The sequence below is a fragment of the Xenopus tropicalis genome, chromosome 1, assembly GCF_000004195.4.
Source record: "Xenopus tropicalis strain Nigerian chromosome 1, UCB_Xtro_10.0, whole genome shotgun sequence".
Taxonomy (NCBI): domain Eukaryota; kingdom Metazoa; phylum Chordata; class Amphibia; order Anura; family Pipidae; genus Xenopus; species Xenopus tropicalis.
In genome coordinates this window covers 112,582,377-112,604,834 of record NC_030677.2, presented here as the reverse complement: position 1 = coordinate 112,604,834, position 22,458 = coordinate 112,582,377, and the positions used below count along the sequence as shown (strand labels likewise).

Below are 22,458 nucleotides of genomic sequence, written 5' to 3'. Positions count from 1 at the left end.
ACAAAGCTGTAAAGGTATAATAAATAATGCAAGAGAAATATATTTATTAGACACATCACAATGGGCAATAAAACGAGAATAAGTATAAGAGAAAGTACACATGGAGAGGGAAGGAAAAAAATGTTTTGGTGGGAGAAAGGAGAGATCAGAAATATAAGGAGTTTGGAGGAGGAAGAGGTATGGAAATAATGTAACTAGAAGGTTTGCTTGGGTATAATACAAAAGGAAAGGGATACATTGGTCATCAAACAGGGATGGAGGAAAAAAGGCTGGAGAAAAAGTGATAGAAATATGAGGAGTATGTAGTAAAATTCAATTCATGTTCTGTTTGCATCCCTTTCCTTACCCACAGCAAAAGACACACACTAACTAAAAGCTGACATTAAGATTGATGTTCAAAGAACATACATATGAAAGAGATCAGGAGTGGAATCTGTTCAACATGGCATTAGAACAGATGGACAGAAACGAGCTATGAGCTAAATAATGCCCACCTAGCTACTAGTCGCCTCTCCGTTCCACTGTACAGTTTCCTACGCTTTCCCAACTCCTGAGTCATGTGGACAGCTAAGTCAAAATTGATTGGTCTGTCAGATCCCAGTGCAGCTGTCACTGAAATATCTGCTGAAGGAGGGGAGAGACGGGGCAAGGAGGATCGGGTGAACCCAAAGCTTGGTAGAATTTCAGGTTGACAAATTCACCATCTTCCACTCCAATTCAATTGCTGACCTATTTTTACTTCTGCAGCTCATTCCTCTGAATTGCTTTGGAAGCCCTAAATCCGTAATATGGGAGCGATTAGAAGTTTGTCAGGGCTCTTATTTTAATAGAGGGACAAAATTATTGTTGGGGGGGCACGCCTATGTAAGTATTCCACTCACAGATACTGCAATACATGCGAGGCGCGACCCTCCCGTCACTTTGGAAGGTTCAGCTGCTGCCCCCCCCCCCCCCCCATACAATCCCCATACAATCGGACTCTCACATCCACAGCAGCCGGTCAGTTTGACATCACGCAGGTTCCAATCCCCTCTCCCTGCTCTGATTGGCTGCCGCGCCGTCCTTTCCGCCCCTTCATTCAAACGTGCGCTGAATGTATATGAGGGCTGTACCCTCCCTGCCAAGAGCCGGTGTCTCCCTGCTGCTGGGCGCCCCATCTCTCATTGTACAGGCAGTACCGGGCTCGGTTGTAGGTTTGGGCTTCCTGCCTGTGAGTACCAGCAAAGCACAAGGAAAGGAGCATCCCCTCTCCCATATCTGGACCTGATCTTTCTGTCTGAAGGGGAGGGGGGATTCGCTGAGCCATCTCAAAAAATAGAAGGGGTGTAGGAGCCGCTGCCTCCCAGACCAACTAAAAGGCACCTTGGGATCGCTTCCTATTGTGCATCACACGTCTGTATCCCTCACAGGCCGAGGAGGCACCGGCAGCCCTGCTCCCCCCAGGCCCCTACAGCCCCTTGCACCATTCAGACAGAGCACAATGCCTGTGGGCGGGGGACCAGCAGCTGAACATTAGCCTGGCCGGATCAGTGCCACCATACTAAATGGGATTTCTGGGGTGACTTCGCATCGTCCATTTGTTTTCCATCATGTTTGAGTTCTAACGGGAGCTAAAATCCCTTCAGCGCCGCAGGATACAGGAGCAGCTTCCCGTACATCTTCCCATTGCCCGCCATGGAGGCACTGCACCCAGCACTCCCGCCACCCGCTGCTCCCGGATATATGGAGCTCTTGCTCCGGGGTGGGGGCACATTCATGGATGCCCTAAGGGAATGCAAGGACTGTGGATGGGAACTATCCTTGGCTACCCTAAAGAAACATGCCAGCCTTACCTGGGCAGAGCTCCTATGCCTGCTTATAGGCGCCTTGGTATGGACTGGCCTAAGAAAGGCAACCACAAGGTGGATCTTCCAGGTTAGTTACACAGTAACAGGCATTAGTGGGCAAGGAAACAACCTGGCTTCCTTCTAAACACTTCTCACTCCTTTTATACACACCATATGCACAAGTATCACCAGAGTACCAGCCAGGTGCAAATTCCTACACATATCCACACATCCCTGCTATCTGCACACATTGGGTCACTCACAATTGTGTCAGCTGAGGAAAGGGTGTCACGTTTCAGCAATAATAATGCCAAATCAGTTCATTATTAATAGCAATATCATTAATCTGTTATAATCTTCTGCAGTGCAGAACCATTAGGTATACAGGCATCCTTTTTAGACAAGTGGCCTTTAGATTCCAGGTTACAGATGAAAAGGCCATCATCAGCCATCCTGGTATTGCCCCAAGACAGGCCTGCCATAAGGTGAGTACCTTGCCTCAGGCGGCAGGGAGCAGCCAGTTACCAGGGGTAGCAAAAAGCCACATCTGGTAACTTTTAAAGCCCAATTTTCATTTTTTTTAAATGAAAATTTGCTTTGCTTGTGCAGAGAGTGCAATAGTGTTCTCTGCACTAGTGTTGTGGCCCCCTCTGGACCCTCTCTGACGATAATGTTGTAAGGAGATAGGGGTGGCCTCAGGCGGCAGCAGCCTCAGGATCACCGCTGTACCAAGACTGGGCTGCTGGGACACCGGGAAAAATACCGGTGGGCCCCGGCGGCCCAGACCCAACTCTTGCAGTGCTCCCCCTGCCCGACCACTCCTCCCCTGACGCATTAAAGTTACGTGCTAAGGGTAGGACATCGGGTGGGGGCCCTGCGAGGGAGGTTAGGGGGGGTTAGGGGACACCTGGTGGGCCCTTCACCCCCCAGTCCGAACCTGCTTGGAGGTTTACCTTTGTTCAGGCCCACCCTTAGATTTTAGTGGTTCAGTCATTCAGCCATAGTTCCAAGAATCTAGGGCAAAAAATGTTTTCCTTCCAGATCTCACCTTTACTGAATTTCATGCTGGGCTCTCATGTATGTATGAAAGCAAATTGTCATTCTGCCCAAATGTCCCCCCAAATTAACTTTTCAGTCTGAATGCCCCCAGACACTAGTTCAGGGCAGCCCCACAGTTAGGAAACCACTGCTACCCTACACGGGTAGATTCTAGCTGCCAATTCAGGTCCTTTAGGCTGATTTAGCAGCTTATCTGCCCATGTATGTGCACCCCCTGACGGGCCTACCCAACCAACATCTGGCCTAAAATTGGCGAGATCTCGATCGGACTCAGGTAGGTAAGTCCAGTTGGTAAATGGGTTTAATTTTCCATTGGATCAGGGACCACATCAATGAGCTGATGCGGTCCCCGAACCGGCGTTGCCTATGCGCACCATTGTAATTTGATCGTTTGCCCTTTTATGTGTGCATATCGGGAGTATATCTGCTCGCTTAGCAACCTCACCAAATGAGTGAATCATTCAGTGTATGGCCACCTTTAGAGTATAAGATGTGATGGGCCAGTTTCAATTTTAGCTTGCTGAATAATTTTGTTGGCATTTGTCTAATCTTTAATCATTCAAATGTAACATATCATTACTAGGTTCTTTTGTTTTCTACTGTGAAAAAATACTGTCACTTTCCACCAATCTCTGTTAAACCACATGAAAGGTTTCTGCCTCCAGCCAAAACCAGAGTGAATTGGAGAGAGAGCTGAAAGGGATGGGTGGAAAGAATAGTTGCAGCTGCAGAGTAGTTGCCAATAGCAACTTCAGCATCCTTTGGCATTTCCATAGCAACATGATCTTACTTTGTTCAAGGATAAACCTTGTATCAGGTCTGAAACCAAACTTCTTCCTTAAGAAAATTTAGCTTCCATTCGATTAAAGCTGCAAAAGACATTTCTCACTGCAGCCTCTTTCTCAGAAGAGATGTTTTTTTCCCAAGAAATGATGCCTTCTCACACTGGACTCCTACCTGTGCTGGCTAATTGCTTTGCAGAGAAGACAGCTTACTCCCATGAGTGCCAATTTATAACTGATTAAAATTCAATTATATTTCAGTGTGTTGCAGGTTTTTGAAGCAAACAGAATTGGCCATTAACACATTCCACATGAAATGTTTGCCTTCACTACTGACAAAAAGTGAAACTGGTGTTGACAAATGATCTGCATTGAAACAGTATAATGTTTGTTTATATACCATTTTGTAACAAGAGTGATACATTTGATACATTTTTGTTGCATTTGCCAACAAAATTTTCTATATAAATACTAATTTGGAATAAAAAAAGTTTACATTTACACTGTTGTTGTTTTCTTAATACATTAATTGAATGTAAACATCCCCTATTTTATATGGAGCATGCAGAGTGTAAGCCCCTTAGATCCAGGTAGCCAGTGTATATAATGTTCATGTGTTGTAGGCACCAATGCCTAATTTTAGCCAGAGTTCAAAAACAGAATGGGGAAACTGCTGAGAACACAAGAGGTACTGTTACTTCTCTTGCTAAACATAGAAGGCTGACTAGAGAAACACTACTTTCCTCTATCTTTTCACTCTCCAGTTTGCTCACTGTTTAATGAAGTTTGGTTGTATCTTTATTTAATTTTACTTCATGGAATACATCCCCTTTGCAGTGAGGGTCTACCTTTCATTTAGTTTCCTTTAAATTTGAAGTTATGCTCGAGACTAGGTTGCTGTGTACTTGCATTAACTACTGGTTGTTGGCTGCCATACTTATTGCCTCAGCTGTTTTATCTGAATAGCTCTCACATTCTGTCTGCATCCTGAAAAGCAAACCTTAAGTAATAGTAAGAGGATTACCAAAACAAACATCTTCGAAAAACATTAAAAAAACATGTTTCCAAGCTGAGGGTTCATAACCTTTTTACCCATAAGTCACATTAAAATGTAAAAAAAATAGGGAGCAACAAAAAAAAAAAAAAAAAATCCTTGGGTGTGGTGTGTTAAATAAGGGCTGTGACTGGCAACTCTATTTGGACTGGCAGCCTGCAGGGGGCTATATTTGGCAGTTCACATGGGGCTGATTATAGGCCTGCAAAAAAATCAGCCCCTACGCTGACATCAGTTTTCTTATTGGCCTAAACCCAGAACTATTGCGTCGGCCTGGGTGCAGGCTGAACCACAAGAGTTTGCCTTTTGGAGCCGATATCTGCCGCATGTGCCTGCACCTGAGCCAATTCAGTGGTTTCCAGGAGCAAGCAAAGAATAAAACTGATGCCAACATAGGGGCTGATTCTCTGCCTTTTTTCCATAGGCCGACAATCAGCCCTGTGTGGCATCAGCCTTATGCCTCCAAAACTTGCCTCCAAACCAGGAATTAAAAGATAGGCATCTGCTTTGAGGTCCCTGGGAGCAACATCAAAAGGAGTTGCTGAGCAACATGTTGCCCCTGAGCCACTGGTAAGGGCTGTGACACGGGGAGATTAGTCGCCGCATGACAAATCTCCCTTGTCGCGGGCGATTAATCTCCCCGAAATGCTATCCCACCGGCTAGAATGTAAATCGACGGAGGGATGGCATACGCGGCGCCGAAATCACCAAAGTTTCTTCTCAAGGCAACTTCGGCAAATCGACGCACTGTATATGCCATCCCACTGGCGATTTACATTCTCGCCGGTGGGATGGCATTTTGGGAAGATTAGTCTCCCGCAACAAGGGAGATTTGTCGCGCAGCGACTAATTTCCCCGTCTGTCACAGCCCTTACGGATAACCATGCTAGGCAGACTATTTAACCCAAGATGATCTTATATGAATTTGGTAGAAGTATAATCTGATTTATTTGATATACAGTGCTGTCGTTTGACTACCGTAGTATCCTTTTGGCAAGTGTCTCTGGTGACCATTGCCCATGTGACTGCTGCTTAGCTGCCAGCTTTGTGAAACTGCAGGGCAATCAATCTAAACTTGAAAATCTGTCTGTCCTGCTGTTATGCTACACTGTAGTACTGGTTTATTTGATTTTTATTATTTTTTTCTGAGAACTGATTATTGCATTATGTGCTACATGGAGGGACTGAGACTGTGTACAGAAATATAAATTACATCCCTGGGTTATCTTTGCACAAATAAGATAAAATTAAGAATATTACATTGAGGCAGATGAACAGATTATGCTTGTAGTGGTTTACACGTCCTCCAAATTCGCACCAGTGGTGTATGATTGACATTAGTATATACACCCTTGGTTACTGCTTACTGTTTTAGTTTCATTTTCCCTTCCCTCACAATATAAGGTCACTAACACTTTAACCACTCTTGGGCCCAGAGTGCCCACTAGCAGTAAATGGATTGGAGCAGCCTGAATGGAAGGGTTAATGTTGGGACTTGTAATTATTGCTTGTATGGGATACCCTTTTTTTACTATAGTATAACAATGTATTTTATGCTAAGTGCAAAGGAGGGGCAGCAAATTTTGAATCTCAAAAGTGTTGGTAAGAATGCAAGTGATAGGACAAACAGCACTTAAGCCCATATTAATTTAACTACATTTTCCCCAACATTTTCATTGTGGCTGCAGAATGTTGTTCAAAATGTCATAGCTACAATAAACTCTCTCTCTCTTGTGACTTCACCCCCAAATGAGTCTGAAAACCTCAATTCTGAAGTGTAATGATGCCCCTGGACACACTGTGGATCATTTAACACTGACCGGACAGAATAAGGTCAGATAATGTCCCCAGTCTAAAGCTGGCCATACACGTGGCGATCTCACGATGTTTCGTACGACCGTCGGTCGCACGAAACATCGTCAGATCCGCCACACACCATTCAGGGCTGAATCGGCAGGTAAGGAGGTAGAAACAATAGGATTTCTACCTCCTTCTGCCGATTCAGCTCTGAAGGGAGAATTTTGGTCAGGCGCCTTCTATGGCGCCCGATCAAAATTTTCTAACCTGGCCGATCGGCGAGTCGACCGATATCAGCAGCTTCCTGCTATATCGGTCGGCTCGCTGACATGCCATACACGCACCGATTATCGTACGAAACGAGGTTTCGTACGATAATATCGGTGCGTGTATGGCCACCTTTACTCCTCTAAAGTCTACAGTTTGTGTGCTGTGCTGTATTTGGAGGTGGAACCCCAATCCCAACTGGAAATATTTTTTAGTGACTTTATCAGGTAAAGAAGCACCTATGTTTAAGTTTGCACATATAAAACCCTTGAAAAACTAGTACTTTATTTGGGGAGTTTATAAGTAAAATTAGTTTTTATAGAAGAACAAGCAAGGTCAATAATCAATATTGAATCGATGTGTATGATTGACTTCTTACTGTTAGCAAAGTCACTGGCTTGCAAATTATAAATCATATTTGCAGAATTCCTTCTTAAAGATGTTCTTCTTCTGTTGTCTCTACAGCCTTTTGCTCATTGGTGCCTGCTGCACCCAAAAGAAGCCAGTAAAGTCCCAGAGAGTGCCTGGAAGCTCCTATTCTACACCATCTCTTGGTCTTACAGCTTCTACCTCCTGTTCTTCACTGAATACAATTTCTTCCATGACCCTTCTTCTTCCTTCCATGGTATGACCAAGGGTGCTTATAAGTACTGCTAACTAGCCAGCCGTCCGGTGCAGAGCAAAGACACCTTGTGTCAGTGTGGGACACAAATAAATATGTCATATAACCACATGATTTACAAATGTCATTTTTTATATAAATTTGTCAAATTGGTTTTGTGCTGAAAAAAATTGAATGATGATATATGTTTGTAGCTTTCTCTAGAACCTGAATGCCAGATATGCTGGTTTGTTTTGTGTAATGGCTGCTTTTGTGCAGCAACACTACCATACATCAGTCTTATGCAGAGCTGTTTATATCATTGACTGATTCTCTTTTATTTCAGCCCAAGCTATTCAACTGAGCTATGTAGTTCCATCAAACTGTATTTTAGGCCAGACCATGCGGTTTGATGTAGCTTACACTTCCAGGTTATTGAACCAACTGAGCCCACTTGGCTGTTGTTTTGTACCCTTTACTCATGTATGCCATGACTTCTAACATCTTGGAAGAGTTTTTTGTCTAGAAAATGTTATTTGATAGATTCTATGGTGGAGGCCAATAGTAAGGCAGTTGCACTCACCTGTGTAAACTCAGAACTTCTTTAACAATGGATTGCTTACTTTTGCAAACTGGATATTTCAATTTTTATCTTTTCTAACATACTGTGATTATGGTATTTTTATTTCAAAGCACTGAAACTCAATTAATTTGACTGATATATGATTTGTCATTTAGTAAAGTCTGAATACTTATAGACACTGTTTAGAATAAAGATATTTGATATATTACAGTGATGGGTTTCATTATCCACAATGCTTGGAAGCTAGTGTTTTCTAGATAATCTCCAGATCGAGAAAAACTTGGAGGATCATACCTAAAACTTTCTGGGACATTGCCAGTTTGTTTTTAAAGCTTCTTATAGGGTGTACAGTTTATAGATCACGTATCTGTACATAGCTGCTAATGCTAAACAATATAGTTTTGCCAATATAGGATAATGTGCCTTTGAATTTAGCAGCAGATGGAGGGCTGCAGAGGTGACACAGCTGTTAACAAGGCTAGGGCCACAAGAGCAGAGAAAATTGCAATGAGACCCTTTGTTGTGTAGTACACAGTGAGGGTCTTACTATAGTATGCAGAAAGTATTGGGTTTTACTGCTGGGTGGTGGTTATTCCATGCCATTAATATTGAGGTAAACCCATAAACTATTAGTAATGTCAGTATTCTTCATTTCTAAGAAAGTTTCCATTGTATACATTTGTGCCACTGTATTATGGACACAGTGGCCCTTTCAAGATATAAGTAATATGGGGGAATTTATTTAATAACATTTTCCAATAACAATGTGCTATAATGCAATTGCATTAGCAAAATGCTGCTATAGATCCATGGGAAATAGAAATCTAACTGAATTAGAGTGAAACAATATATTTATATTGAACTAAATAACGTTAATTCCCTAGTGCCATATGTTTTAGAGTGAATGACAGCAATTCAGGATTCTGCTATGGTGCTATGAGAAATTTAAGACAGCAAGAGACAGCAATCCTGGAGGGAAAGCCAATGTGATTGGTTGCAAGCAGTTTATATTGTCAACTAAAAGGTAAACATGCTAAAGATTTACTGATGGATGCCAAGTTACTTTTTGGGCATGAATGACGTACCAGAATGAAACAGCAGAGTAGGAGATAAAAGAAAGATTTGATAAAACAAAAAAAACTAAGGTTCTCCAGTCTCCTCAAGGAGAGTAGTTTTGGGTATAACTCCCTATGCAGATAGCCTCTCCAATAAGTCACATGCAAAAGGGGCAGCTTCCCCAAGCCCAAAGTTGTGATTGATAGCTGGCAGGAACGAACATTGCTGCGTTGGATGGCTGCCTTTTCAGGAAGCTTCTGAATGGAGAGACCATTTGCATAGGGAGCTAACTCCTGAGCCATTACCTAGAAGAGTGATTTTAAGAGCTTTTAAAACCTAATTTTCTCAAACCCACCATTTAAAAAAATGTAAATAAGTTGCAGACATAATTTCTGCATATTTACTTTAATTTTATGCCAGTCTAATGTCCCTCTTTAATACCAAGGGGTAACATAATTAGAGATGCAAATTGTAACTTACAGAAAACAATCAGATCATTTTTTTATCACATTACACTATTGAAATCTTACTTCTCATGGACTGATATGAATTGCTTCTGTTGCCTGATGCATAATTTCCTTGCCCCTGGTTGCTCTTATAAAGGAAAACTACAAAATACCAGTAATCTTTTGTAAAATAAACCTGAATACAGAATAGGGACATTTCAGATGACAGGATCTGCACATGTATGTCTTGCTCCTCTAGTAATCCTCATTTTTTCCTTGATGGAATGCAGGTTGGAAGTCAGGAGTGCAGGTTCCCAGGGATATTGCCATGGCATATCTCATACAAGGCAGTTTCTATGCACATTCTACATATGCCACCATCTATATGGACTCATGGAGAAAAGACTCTATTGTCATGATTCTGCATCATGTGGTCACATTCACTCTTATTACTTTCTCATATGCTTTCCGGTAAGTCAGATACTTAAGGGTGTGTACTTAATTTCCAAAGGTATTCATTGGAACAGTCTCATGTGTTTTCATTCTCACTGTAGGGGCCATTTATATAGATTCTGGACAGAAGTACTAGAGTGCTAAGGGATGCAAAAGCAAACTCCTTAGTGCTCATGGAAAGTAAACTTCTGTCCACGGTCTGGCTGCACTCTGTACCTTCTCGCAGACAATAAATCCAGTGTGAGGTGCAGAGAACAGCTGAACGTAGGCAGCAATGTTTCTATCAGAGGGACACAGTTCTATGCCATCTGTTTTGGAACCCAAAGACCTAAGGCAGTTATTCTATGTGCAGGGCAGGACACAAAGTGCAAAAATATTGCTTTTTGCACCCTGCACTGTCCATATTAATGACCTTTATATGTGTATTTATTGGCCTAATTGAAAGTCCACCATGGCCTCCTGATGACAGAGTTATTTTTAATCTGGCTTAAGAAACTATATTAATATTCCAGGTATCCTCCTAGGAAAGCACCCTTTTTCATTGGCTCAACAATTGCGCCAAAGTCCCTTAGACAGGGCTCATTATATACAATACAATCTGCTGGAATGTACATCATAACGCTAACTACCTGGCCACTACTAAACTGTGAATGTAAAGTTAAATATGAAGTAGCAGGGCTGGGATGATATTAGACCAGCCAATCTAGTACTTTCCATCAAAACATACTTAACGCAATGCAACATAGGCTAACCAGAAATTTACAGTCTAGCGAAATAGTCCTGGGACTGTCAAGCTAAGTTATGTACCAATAATACATGTCAATTTATGTAATCTGCTTATACTTTATTTTGTTTATTATTTTATTGCTGTAAATAAAAATAAACCTTTAAAAAAAAAATATGAAGTAGCAGGTCCATCAGGGTGAATACTTATATCTAGAAAAAATAGATACCACAAAAAGGTCAGGCAGTAAGGCAGAGCACATTTGAAATACTCTACCATGTTTATATTTATTCTGTTACCCTTGAATTGTCTAATGGAAATGAATATATTATTCATTCCCTCTGGCTTTATTTACCAAAGCTTCTGCAATAGTAACTTAGCTTGTAGCTTCAGCCTTGCATAAATACTGTTTGGCCTCAGTACTGCTTATCATCTCGCTACTGTACTGTCAGTCAGCATAGCGAAAGGCAGAAGGAGTGTGAGCTGTCAAAGGTATGCATTCTGGTATCTTATAGGACACATACATTCAAAATGGCTGGTAATGAAAAAGTCAAGATATACCAGCAGCAGTAATAACAACCAGCTGCATGTTCTCATTGCCTTCTACAGAGGGGGGATGAAGGATATAGTGGACACATGGAATGGATAAATGCATACTGATCCATGAGCTTCTAGCTATGCCTGTACTGCAGGTTTACATTATATTCTGACTTTCCTGTCTTTGCAGGTACCACAACATTGGAATTCTTGTTCTCTTCCTTCATGACATTAATGACATACAACTTGAATTCACTAAGTTAAATGTCTACTTTAAAACCCGGGGTGGGAGATACCACAGAATTAATGACTTCATTTCTGATGTGGGCTGTGTAACATTCAGCATGAGCTGGTGAGAATGATCCCTTAGGCGGCCATACAAGAATTATTTACACACCTAGCACTAAGATTTGTTCTGCAGTTTACTAAACCCTATATTTATTTTCCTCTCCTTCCAGGTTCTGGTTCCGATTGTTCTGGTTTCCTCAGAAAGTTCTCTATGCTACTTGTTATTCAAGCCTCGAGTCCGATCCAAATATCCCCTTTTATTTCTTTTTTAACAGTCTGCTGTTTGTGCTGACACTGATGAATATATATTGGTTTTTGGTGAGTATTACCATGTTTCAGTGTTCATGACAATGTTTAATAAAGGTAACTATTTGAAACTAAAAATGTTCATCATTAAACTGCTAAACAAGAGCTTTACTGATTTTTTGATAAACTGCCTCATCCTGAGGTCACCAGAGTAATATTTGGCTGATTTTTATTCATTTTAATTGCATTTTAACATTTTAGCACCATATTTATCAAATGGTAAACTCTCACTTCCACTCATATCCTTCAAGAAATTCCATAGAAATTAACAGAAAGTGGCGGAATTCCACTCTGGCAGACTGTGGCGAGCTCTTATTTCATTTGTTGATAAATATGCCCATGTGTCTTAACCTTGGTTCACAGATGTTGCTGGACTACAACTCTCAGAATCCTCCAGCATTATAAAAGACTGAAAATAAAGTACACCAAAGGGGATCTCCCTGAATGTCTGTTCACTTAGATAGGGTAGGAGTTTGCTTGTGGCTTGCAGCAGGGAGTAATTCCAAGTGTAACCTTTCTGCAGAAGATTGCAATCTGCCAATGAGCAGTAGTGCTTCTGTCATAAGCCCAGCTGACTACCTCTTTTTCGGAAGCATTTTCAGTGAGCAGCACAAAAAACAAATACAAGGTAGGCAGGTCTAGACTGGGATTTAAAATAGGCCCCACAAAGGACCAAACAGCCCCTACCAGCCCAATAAATAGTGATTGTCTCAGGTGTTATAGTGTTTTACAGTAGTCCCTCTGGCATTTGCTAGAATGCACCCATTGCCATTCTGGGCCTACAAGTAATAATATACTATTATTATATTTATTTAAATCTTTTTAGGGCCCCAATCGCCAAAATGATTAAAAAAAAAAAGCTTAATTATTTTTCACCAATTTATTAAAATATTGCATCATTTAGGACCCGCACTGGTTCCTCTATACTTTTTCCAACCCATGTAGCAACATTTCAGTCTGCTGATTCTGTAAAAGAAAAAAAAATCTGCATACTTCCTTACTGTGTTTGTCCTAGCAGGCCAGTCATGAATTATTACCTATAAATATATAGGCATAATTTGTCTTTTTTTTTTTTTGTTCCCTTAGTACATTGTGATGTTTGTCGTGAAAGTGTTAACAGGACAAGTGAAAGAAGTCAATGATGTAAGAGAATATGATGTTAGTGAGAATCAAAAGTTGGAAGTCCCTGCAAAAAACAACAACACCCGGCACAGGGACGCTCTTAGCAATGGGTAAGTCCAAAAAACGAATGAAGCTTTTGTGCCTTTATGTACATCCCAGCATTTGTCTTTAATCACCTTTAGCACAGATAATGGGAAGTCTGGTGTTAGGGTAGCTACTACACAACAAAACCGATTATGAACTTTGATACAGACAAAAAATTCTGTTAGTAAAACACCTGATGTGTAATGTGCTCAGCACTGTGCTGCTAAATATATATATATATATATATATATATATATATATATATATATATAATATGTGTTCATAATTACATTTCCCACCTACAACTGAGAATTATCAATGCTAAAAGCATCCTTATATAACTGCATTGTCATTGCATGAGTAACCCATGTTTTTTTATCTTTTCTTCAGGCAATCGATCTTGAATGGATGTGTAAAGAAAAAGAGGATGTAGCTGAGAATTGAATCACAGCCCGCACGTCTCACATTTATGCCTTTTGTGGTTAGAACATTGGGCAGAAGCCATTTCATCTCCACATTAAGGCACTCCACACAAAACACATCAAAATGAACTGAATCGCTCTACTATCATTTTAGTCCATGCAAGACCTTCATTGATTTTTTTTTTAATGTATACCTCATTAAGCTAATGGGTTTAACACATTATCTACTGTGAGACTATGAAAGTGGCACAGATTTACTAAGGCCTAAGATGCATTGCACTTTACATCATGTCATTTTTTTATTGTGTCCTTTTTGGTGGTCCGCCATCTAGTGCTTTTACACAGCATGTGTTTACATGTGTTCAATAGACAGTTGTCAGTCTCAGATGAGGTGATGCTAGAATGCAGCCAGTGAGATCATGAGTCAGACAGCCAATAAAACTTGCTGATACATAGCTCAGTTATAGACAAAACTGATTACTGTGGGGTTGGTTTGTAGCTTCATGGTGCAATTGAATAGGTGTCTTGTGGCAGCACACACCATAGGAGGCAAGATCCAGCCCCATAATAATCATTGGATTTGCTTAATTGTCAATCAAAAAAGTGATTGTATTCTAGGGATCACAGTATCATTTTTATTGACTTGCAGAATAATCAAGGCCTTCATAAGCAGAACTGTCGGACCCTCCAGGACTTTTTCCATAAGTTTACCCCAGAGCAGGAGGCACAATGAGGGGGTTCAGGGCATTAACACAGTGTGGCTAGGGTCCCTAGATATCTGCATGAGCTAGAACCACCCATGCTCATATCCATAAATGTATGTAGACATCTGGGCAGTCAGTCATACATTTTTATCTCTATATTACCCCCCTTATGTCTTTAGTAATTCTGTGCCATAATCATGGTTACCTGAAAACAAAGCCTTTTCTAATTATTACCAGTTTACAGTGTTATGTTTCCAAAGTGTAACAAAGTGAATAATAATTTAAAAAAAAAAAAGTTTTTTGTTGTTTATTTCAGTCAGAATTGTAAACATGTTTCATGTATTTTATTTGTTAGTCAATACTCTTTAAAGAAAAGCTCTTTAAAGAAAGCTTTATAGGGCTCATTCACAAAACGGATTCAGGTTGAATTTTGTGCCCTGCATCCATTGCCTTTTACTAAAGCTGGATGTGAGTCCCAGTGTACATAATTCCTCACAATCTAATATGGCCATACACAGTGGGGCCATCCAATTTATACAACAGGAAGCCTTTGTTTCATCCTGCAGTCAACCCTAAGGTTGAATCCCGAAATGGGAAAAATTCTGATTGGATACGATAATTTCTGATGATCTCAAATATCATGAAAATGCTTAAAAAACAAATCACGATTATATCGTATTGGCGATGCAAAAGTCATGAAATTTTCATACCTGAACTATCGTAAACGGTGGGAAAACCTTTCTAACTTTGATCCTTCTGTGCATGATTTTGGAAGCCTCCCATAGGACTCAATGGCACTCTGCAGCTCCAACCCGGCCCAAGGAAAGTCTCCCATAGGGCTCAATGGCACTCTGCAGCTCCAACCCGGCCCAAGGAAAGTCTCCCATAGGGCTCAATGGCACTCTGCAGCTCCAACCTGGCCCAAGGAAAGTCTCCCATAGGGCTCAATGGCACTCTGCAGCTCCAACCTGGCCCAAGGAAAGTCTCCCATAGGGCTCAATGGCACTCTGCAGCTCCAACCCGGCCCAAGGAAAGTCTCCCATAGGGCTCAATGGCACTCTGCAGCTCCAACCTGGCCCAAGGAAAGTCTCCCATAGGGCTCAATGGCACTCTGCAGCTCCAACCCGGCCCAAGGAAAGTCTCCCATAGGGCTCAATGGCACTCTGCAGCTCCAACCTGGCCCAAGGAAAGTCTCCCATAGGGCTCAATGGCACTCTGCAGCTCCAACCTGGCCCAAGGAAAGTCTCCCATAGGGCTCAATGGCATTCTGCAGCTCCAACCTGGCCCAAGGAAAGTCACAATAACGAAGCTTGAATGAATCCGAAACTTTCGTACTCGTTGCACAAAGGTATGAAAAAGTCACACAAAGGTACCCCTAGCCTGCTCACTTTAGTCATTGCCCCCACCGCTTGTCATTACGCGGTAGGGGCAATGATCTATCGCATCGCGAACCGCCCCACAACCTCCTCGCATGCGTGCTGAAGCACACGCAGGGGGAAGGCCTCGAGGTGGCCGACCGGGTTGCCTAGGGTGTCCTGGCCCGCCCTGACGCTCAGTACGAAAAAGTCGGATTTGGAGTGTTCGTACATTAATAAATCTGCCCCTAAGCCTGTAGTGGGGAAACCTTCAAACCATCTATTGTCGGCAAGACTTTAAAATATCAGAGCAGCAGTTAAATGGAACAGAAATATCGAATTATTTCGAGTAGATCAAATACAAACAAGCTGACCAGACGCTCCCCCCTTTTAATGTAGGACAGGGATTAATATACTGCACATCTGTACTGCATTTTTTCCAGTGCAGGTGGGTATTTATACATGTTCAACGCTTAAGAGAAAGTTTTGTCATGGTAATACACTTTGGGTTATAAATAAATGTAAATGAAGAATAAAAAGACAATTTGTTTTGCAGGACCACTGACATTTTGCATTAGAATCCAATGACCTCTGTCTAAACCCCTGAAATAATATTACCGTATTTTACGCAATGGGCTGGCGCAATCCCCCCCCTACAAAAAAAGCTTGAATCTCTGAGCAGGAGCTCCAGAGTGGGTGACAGAACTGGTAGTTAAGGGTACATGATAATGAATGGACAGTTTAACAAGGGTTGGCCACGAGGGACTGATGGAGTGTTTAAGCTAGTGATAGTAATGCAAAGGGTACTTGCCTGAGCACCAATACCCGCTGGCCTGGCCCTGGTAAAAATGCATGTTTGTTTCAGAAACACTATTTATTATGTAAAAAAGATGTATAGCCATAGGGCAGCCATTTGATCTGAATAGGATGAATAAATACACTGTGTAGAATAATAATGGGTGAAGTTCTTACACAGGAAGATAACTAGGGGTCAAATGAAATTAATTTTAGGACTGAAAACCTTTCTCTAAAATATGACAAACAAGAGGTCCTCTGCACTCACCCATTATCAATATAAATATATAGGACATTAAGACATTCTGCGCATTAAGCTACTAAGAAATGCCCTCCCCTTTAAACAAAATAGGGATTGTTTGTCCGTATATTGCAATATATTTAATTACATTAGAAATCTCAGTGTATCTGCTGCTAAACAGACTGTAGTGGCAAAAGGATTGTGCAAAACAATACATTTAAAATCAGTTATTAATGCCCATCACTATACCAGACAAACCAATAGACAGACACATCCGTGTGTCACATGGTGCATGTTATAAATATCATTAACACGTATATTAAAATGCTAATTACATTTTCTGTCAGACAATCATGTGCATGTTTATAAAGCTAGCACTACCCAGAATGCCTCAGTGCTTGTAGAGAATAGCTTGCCAGCATGGTGTGGCTCAGGCTGTGGGCTTTCCTGCATATTGTTGCTATTGTAACCTTAGACTCTGAGATCAAGAGGCGTGAAGAGCTGTTTTTGAGGAGTTTAGGTTTCTCTTCCAAGCCTGACCCTGTATCTCCTCCTCCTGTCCCATCTATACTCTGGAGGATATTTAATCAAAGAATGGGTGGTTCAGTTCAAAAGAAGAAACCAGACCTGTGCTTTGTGGAGGAATTTAATGTACCAGGCAGTGTTATCAGAGTGTTCCCTGATCAAGGTGAGCTGACCACATTGCCAGTTTGTCTTTGGCATTGGTTGCTATGCTACTTCCTTTCACTTGGTCTTGGTTTTTATTACCAGACTTTTACTCACGAGAGCTCTCTCAGATTCAGATTATCCTGCAGTGATTTCAGGTGAATTGCGGATTATCTATGCTTGTGTCATCAACTAATCAGGCCTCCTTTTTAAAGGGGAACTATAGGTAAAGAGCATAAATGCTGCTTTTATGTGAGTTTTGCAGAATACATGTAAACAATGTATTTAAAATATGTTTATCCTTTGCAGAACTACAGCAGGTTGACAAAAATACCATGAACAGCTTTACATTTTGCAAATGCCACAGATATTCCTTGCTAAAAAAAAACCACTGTTGTTCTCCACATTTTGTGAATACATAGTTGCCTTTCATCAGCTCAGACTGCATGCAAACTAAAGTAGTGCCTGCTTTATACTCAGCAGCGGCAGGTGCCAAGAGGATTAGTGAAGCTGGCAGCATTGCTCACTGTTTGTAACTTTTACTGGGCACTAAAAGCTTTTATACATGAGGCCCACTTGTGATATTCCCATGGCTGGGGTGTGAGCAGTACCTGAATGTGCTGTATGTCAGCCGTGCATCTGAATGCTCAATCATGCATACCCTTGTGACTGCAAATATACTGAATTCTTCAGATCTTGCCTGTTTCTGCCTTCGTGTATGCTTTGTGCACAGTGTTGCCATATTTTACTGTGTATTAAAAATAGCGAACCTACTTATAGGTTACATTTCCCCTGAATGTATGAAAGAAAGACTATAGTATTTTCCCTTTGCAGGTTTCTCAGAACAACATTAGGGCTGCTTGCAAACTAAATAAACCCTAGTTTAAAGGGGAAGTATAAAGTAAACCTTGCTCAACGTTCCTCATAAAGCCTGTTTAAAATGCTAAAACATTGCATACCATGTGGCTTTCTGTTTTTGTCTTGTAAAAGTTACGTTAAAAAAAAATGCATATGAAAATAATATCGACAGACACCTGGAAACACAAGGTTAATTTAGCCAGAGATAATTAGCTGCAGCACACAATTGCTGATAATATACTGAGCAGCATTATGTTCTATAGGCTAAATTCAAACTTACTTGCATGAAATTGAACCTGCATGTTCCCAGGTGCTCCTCTTACAGCATAAGGGCATCACTCTCTTCCAGGCCCTGCCCACTGTTTAGTGACCAATGCAAATATACTAGCAGAGTGGAGGACTGCAAAGTTAGCTTTATCTGGCACACATGATGTCAAATAAGACTACTGCATTTAAGTAATGTTATATATTATATTATATGATTATATTACATATAATTGATATTAATCACCTGACCCCCGTACCCTTGCTCAGCAATGCAGTACTTTCCAGCTCCTTACATGTAGTGGGATATTTATCTTACATATCAATGTCAAGGGGGGCAAATAATACAATTATAATATCTCACACACATGTTTCTAGGTAGACAGCCCTGATTTAGGGTAATGAAATAAAAAATACTCCAAAGTTTGTCGTAGATCAAGTAAACCATCAAAATAGGCAACCTCACTCTCATGGAATCCACATCTTGCATGGCTATTTAGCAATTAATTTATATACATGCTGCATGGCTGCATATATATCAGTTCAGTCTGCAGCATGCATCTACCTTAATTGCTAAATAGCCATGCAGGATGTGGATTTATTATATGACCAGTATTAAGGGGGTAAAGTGGCAACTCTGCATAGAAATCAACTTGCCCATTGCCACAATTGGTTCCACAACCAGGCAATCAAGGAAGCAGGAACCAGGCAGGACAACTACTTAATTGCTTTACCCACACCTCTAAGGCTGATGCCACACAGGGCTGATTCTTGGCCTGGGGAAAAATGCATACATGAGAATTAGCCCCTACACTGGCACCAGCCTGCTAGAGCCTGTAGAGTTCACCACAGTAAAATTCTCCCACACTTTATCTAGTCATATCCTTAGAGGTGCATTTATGAATGAGTGAAAGTTAGAGTTCACCATTTGATAAATACACCTCTAAAAATCCCATTGGAATGAATAGTGTGGCAGAATTTTACTGTGGTGAACTCTAATTTAACACTTTGATCAATCAGCCCCTTTCAACAACCAGACCTGTGACAAAGTTTACTCCTTTTATTAATGTACCATGTCACAAGCAACAAACTTGAGTTGAAAGTTAGAGCAGTGTTCAGAGCAAAATTGCAGCTGGCACTGACTTGTTTGAGCTATACAGGCTATTCTGACCAGTGGTACTCTATATGTTATGGATCAATCTGTTTTAATATTTTCCTATTATAAATCATATGATTACAGCAGTTGGGATTAAGACATTTATTTTTTTTTTGGCCTAAATTCTGTAATTATAAGCCTGGCTTCTTGAATCTCTTTTAGGTCGGTTTGTTCTTCCCTACTCCGATAACAGCCACCTGACACAATGCTTGGAAAAGAGACTTTTCTTCAATATCTCTGCAATAGAGAAAGAAGAGAGAGTGACCATGGGGCAGTTGGAACTAAGGTTTACCCAGAACACCTATTATGGAAGGGTGTTTGACCTGCGTCTTTACCGCACATTACAGATCACCCTTAAAGGGATGGGAAGAAACAAAATGAGCAGAAAGCTGCTGGTGGCCCAAACTTTCCGCCTTCTTCATAAATCCGTCTTCTTTAACCTGACAGACGTTTGCCAAAGCTGGCGAGACCCACTAAAGAACTTGGGTTTGGTCTTGGAGATCTTTCCTATAAAGGAAGGCTCCTGGTTATCGACACCTAAAGATGAATGCAAGGACTTCCAGACCTTTCTCTATACCTCCTTGATGATGGTGACCCTCAATCCAATGCAGTGTAAAAGGCCACGCAGAAAAAGAAGCTATAGCAAACTGCCTTTTACTGCCAGCAATATCTGCAAAAAGAGGCGCCTTTATGTTGAGTTTAAAGATGTTGGGTGGCAAAACTGGGTGATTGCACCCCGTGGTTACATGGCCAACTACTGCTATGGCGAATGTCCATACCCACTGACAGAAATACTAAATGGATCCAACCATGCAATCCTGCAGACCTTGGTACATTCTATTGAGCCAGATGACATTCCTCTTCCTTGTTGCGTTCCTACCAAAATGTCTCCCATTTCAATGTTGTTCTATGACAATAATGACAATGTGGTGCTGAGACACTATGAAAACATGGCAGTAGATGAATGTGGTTGCAGGTGACCATGTGTGCAAATCATTTGAGTCTGCCTCTGTATTTCTGTTAATGTGTGCTACATTTGTGTGCTTGGTATTCATATAGGAGTATTTATTCCTTCCTAAACCAATCAAAGTGAATAATTACTGATAAACTGATAACAAGGATGTGGCTTAAATGTGGGCAATGGTTCTGTTTGCTACAGATCCACATTCCGTCATGGAGTTCATGGCCTGTTAGAAAAATATCACTGTGCTACAAGCAATTTCTAATTTAATTTTATAACTCTCTCTTATAGATTGTCATTCTTAATGTATTCACACTTCTGCATTATCCACTAATTCTTAATTAAGTGCTAATAAGGGGGTGGGGCATCATATTGATTTGCCTTGAACGTTAGCAGCTAAGGAGCATATATCCTAAAATCCACTTTGAACAAATGATGTATTTTTCACTATATTGTATTAATGATGATGATAATGTAATGTGGTGATTGCTCTGTTTCACTAAAATGGGGTAGGGTACTGGCACTATTCACTGCAAAGAGGTATACTCCTCATAAATGGATAAAATTGTCCTTATGAATTTAGCTTCTCAGGCAGGTTGGGACCTAACAGGACATTTGCACTGGTGAAATGTTGGTTACACTGTGCTTCACACACAAACATAGGGAACACAAATACCCTCTAATTCCAGTTTTTGCAATGAAATAATATGTCCCAAACATTATTCATCCTATACTGGGGAGTCCCAGCACTATGGACATTGATGCTGCTGGCATACAAGTGGTATTTAAACACATTTGTTTTTAAAAATATGTATTTTAAACACTCCAATGTTTTTACACTGCCTGTCCGGCATTTGTCTGCAGAGAGGCAACTTAACTTATGCCTATTGCTTATCATTACCTATTGCTTATTGCTTTACCATAGAAGAGTTTCCTATAAAGGAAAGAAGTGGGTAAAATATAACTTGCCTTGGAAACATACAACCATACAAAACCCTTAAACTAACAGTAATGAACATAGTAGTATGTGTGCTATAGTTGGAGAGCCACAGGTTTGGCTACCAGGGTCTGTCTGTCTTTAGATATTTGTCAATTGTATACAGGATATTTCCTGAATTGTAAACTTATTGGTTTTAAATTCTGAATAAATCATATTTGGATTTGGTTAACCTGGCTATATGAGTTCATAAAAGGTAAGACTAAAGTGAATTGTATTAAATACGTAAGTAATACCCAGGGATTTTTGTTACTGGGCATTAGCATTATATAAGAAGTGTATTAAAAAGGTCAAATTAATCTCACTTGCCATCTATGGCCTGCTTAGTGAGAAGGGTTATAACCATACTACAGAGTTAAAAAGGGCAAGCAAACCTTAAGTCAGTTTATCAGTTTGTTAGTTGCTCTGCTGCTATGCTGGTGTTTCAGTTATTTAGCTTATTGTCCATCAGCTCTTCAGTTTGGAATTTCAGCAGCTATCTGGTTTGTTTACCTTACCAACCAGGCAGTGGTTTAATTGAGAGACTGGAATATGAGTAGGACAGGGACTAAATATAAGATAAGATAAAGATAAGTAATAAAATGTGACAATAAAGATCACAGAGCAATAGTTTTTGGCTGCTGGGGGTCAGTGATCCCAATTTGTGCAGGGCAAATAATTTAAAAACTATAAAATAGAAATAATGAAGACCAACTGTAAAGGAATAGGGCATTATATAAAATACTAAAAGTTAAGATAAAGATGAACCACCTCTTTTAAGGTTTTCTTCATCCTTTATTGGTAACCATTTTCAATAACTATAGGATAGAGACACAACCGGTGTTTGACCATATCGTAGTATTCTAGTGAACCTAGGAAATCAGAACACCACACTTAAGAGCCAGTAGTAGTAGTAAATAGGAGTATGGGAGAGTACATCATCAACAGGCCTATACTGTCCTTGCCCAACAGGATATTCTAACTTGCTACCAGTTTGTCTCTATATAAAGAAATATTAAGGTGCTGAATGTAAGGATAGAGGCTAAAGCTGAATAATGCCCATTATATTGGGCAA

At 40.7% G+C, this 22,458-nt stretch overlaps 3 protein-coding genes across 3 annotated transcripts in view; 2 read left to right on the top strand and 1 right to left on the bottom strand.

The window, feature by feature from the left end:
* The window catches only part of ddx49 (DEAD-box helicase 49), a 44,027-nt gene extending 25,684 nt beyond the window's left edge, over positions 1–18,343 (bottom strand). Inside the window, exon 1 of the mRNA XM_012958676.3 lies at positions 18,307–18,343. Within this exon, the coding sequence (XP_012814130.1) occupies positions 18,307–18,328 (22 nt within the window). The 5' untranslated portion in view covers positions 18,329–18,343. The remainder of the gene's footprint in view (positions 1–18,306) is intronic.
* On the top strand, positions 1,005–14,310 carry cers1 (ceramide synthase 1). Its single transcript, XM_002940602.5, has 7 exons — positions 1,005–1,914; positions 7,251–7,410; positions 9,762–9,942; positions 11,376–11,537; positions 11,644–11,791; positions 12,866–13,011; positions 13,376–14,310. Exons 1-7 carry the CDS (start codon positions 1,675–1,677, stop codon positions 13,416–13,418), a joined length of 1,080 nt encoding a protein of 359 aa, XP_002940648.1. The 5' UTR covers positions 1,005–1,674; the 3' UTR covers positions 13,419–14,310.
* On the top strand, positions 16,914–21,576 carry gdf1 (growth differentiation factor 1). The gene is given in 2 exon segments (NM_001016819.2): positions 16,914–17,190; positions 19,609–21,576. Coding segments are annotated over 2 exon segments (1,086 nt in total). The 5' UTR covers positions 16,914–16,922; the 3' UTR covers positions 20,427–21,576.
* The last annotated feature ends 882 nt before the right edge of the window (positions 21,577–22,458 follow it).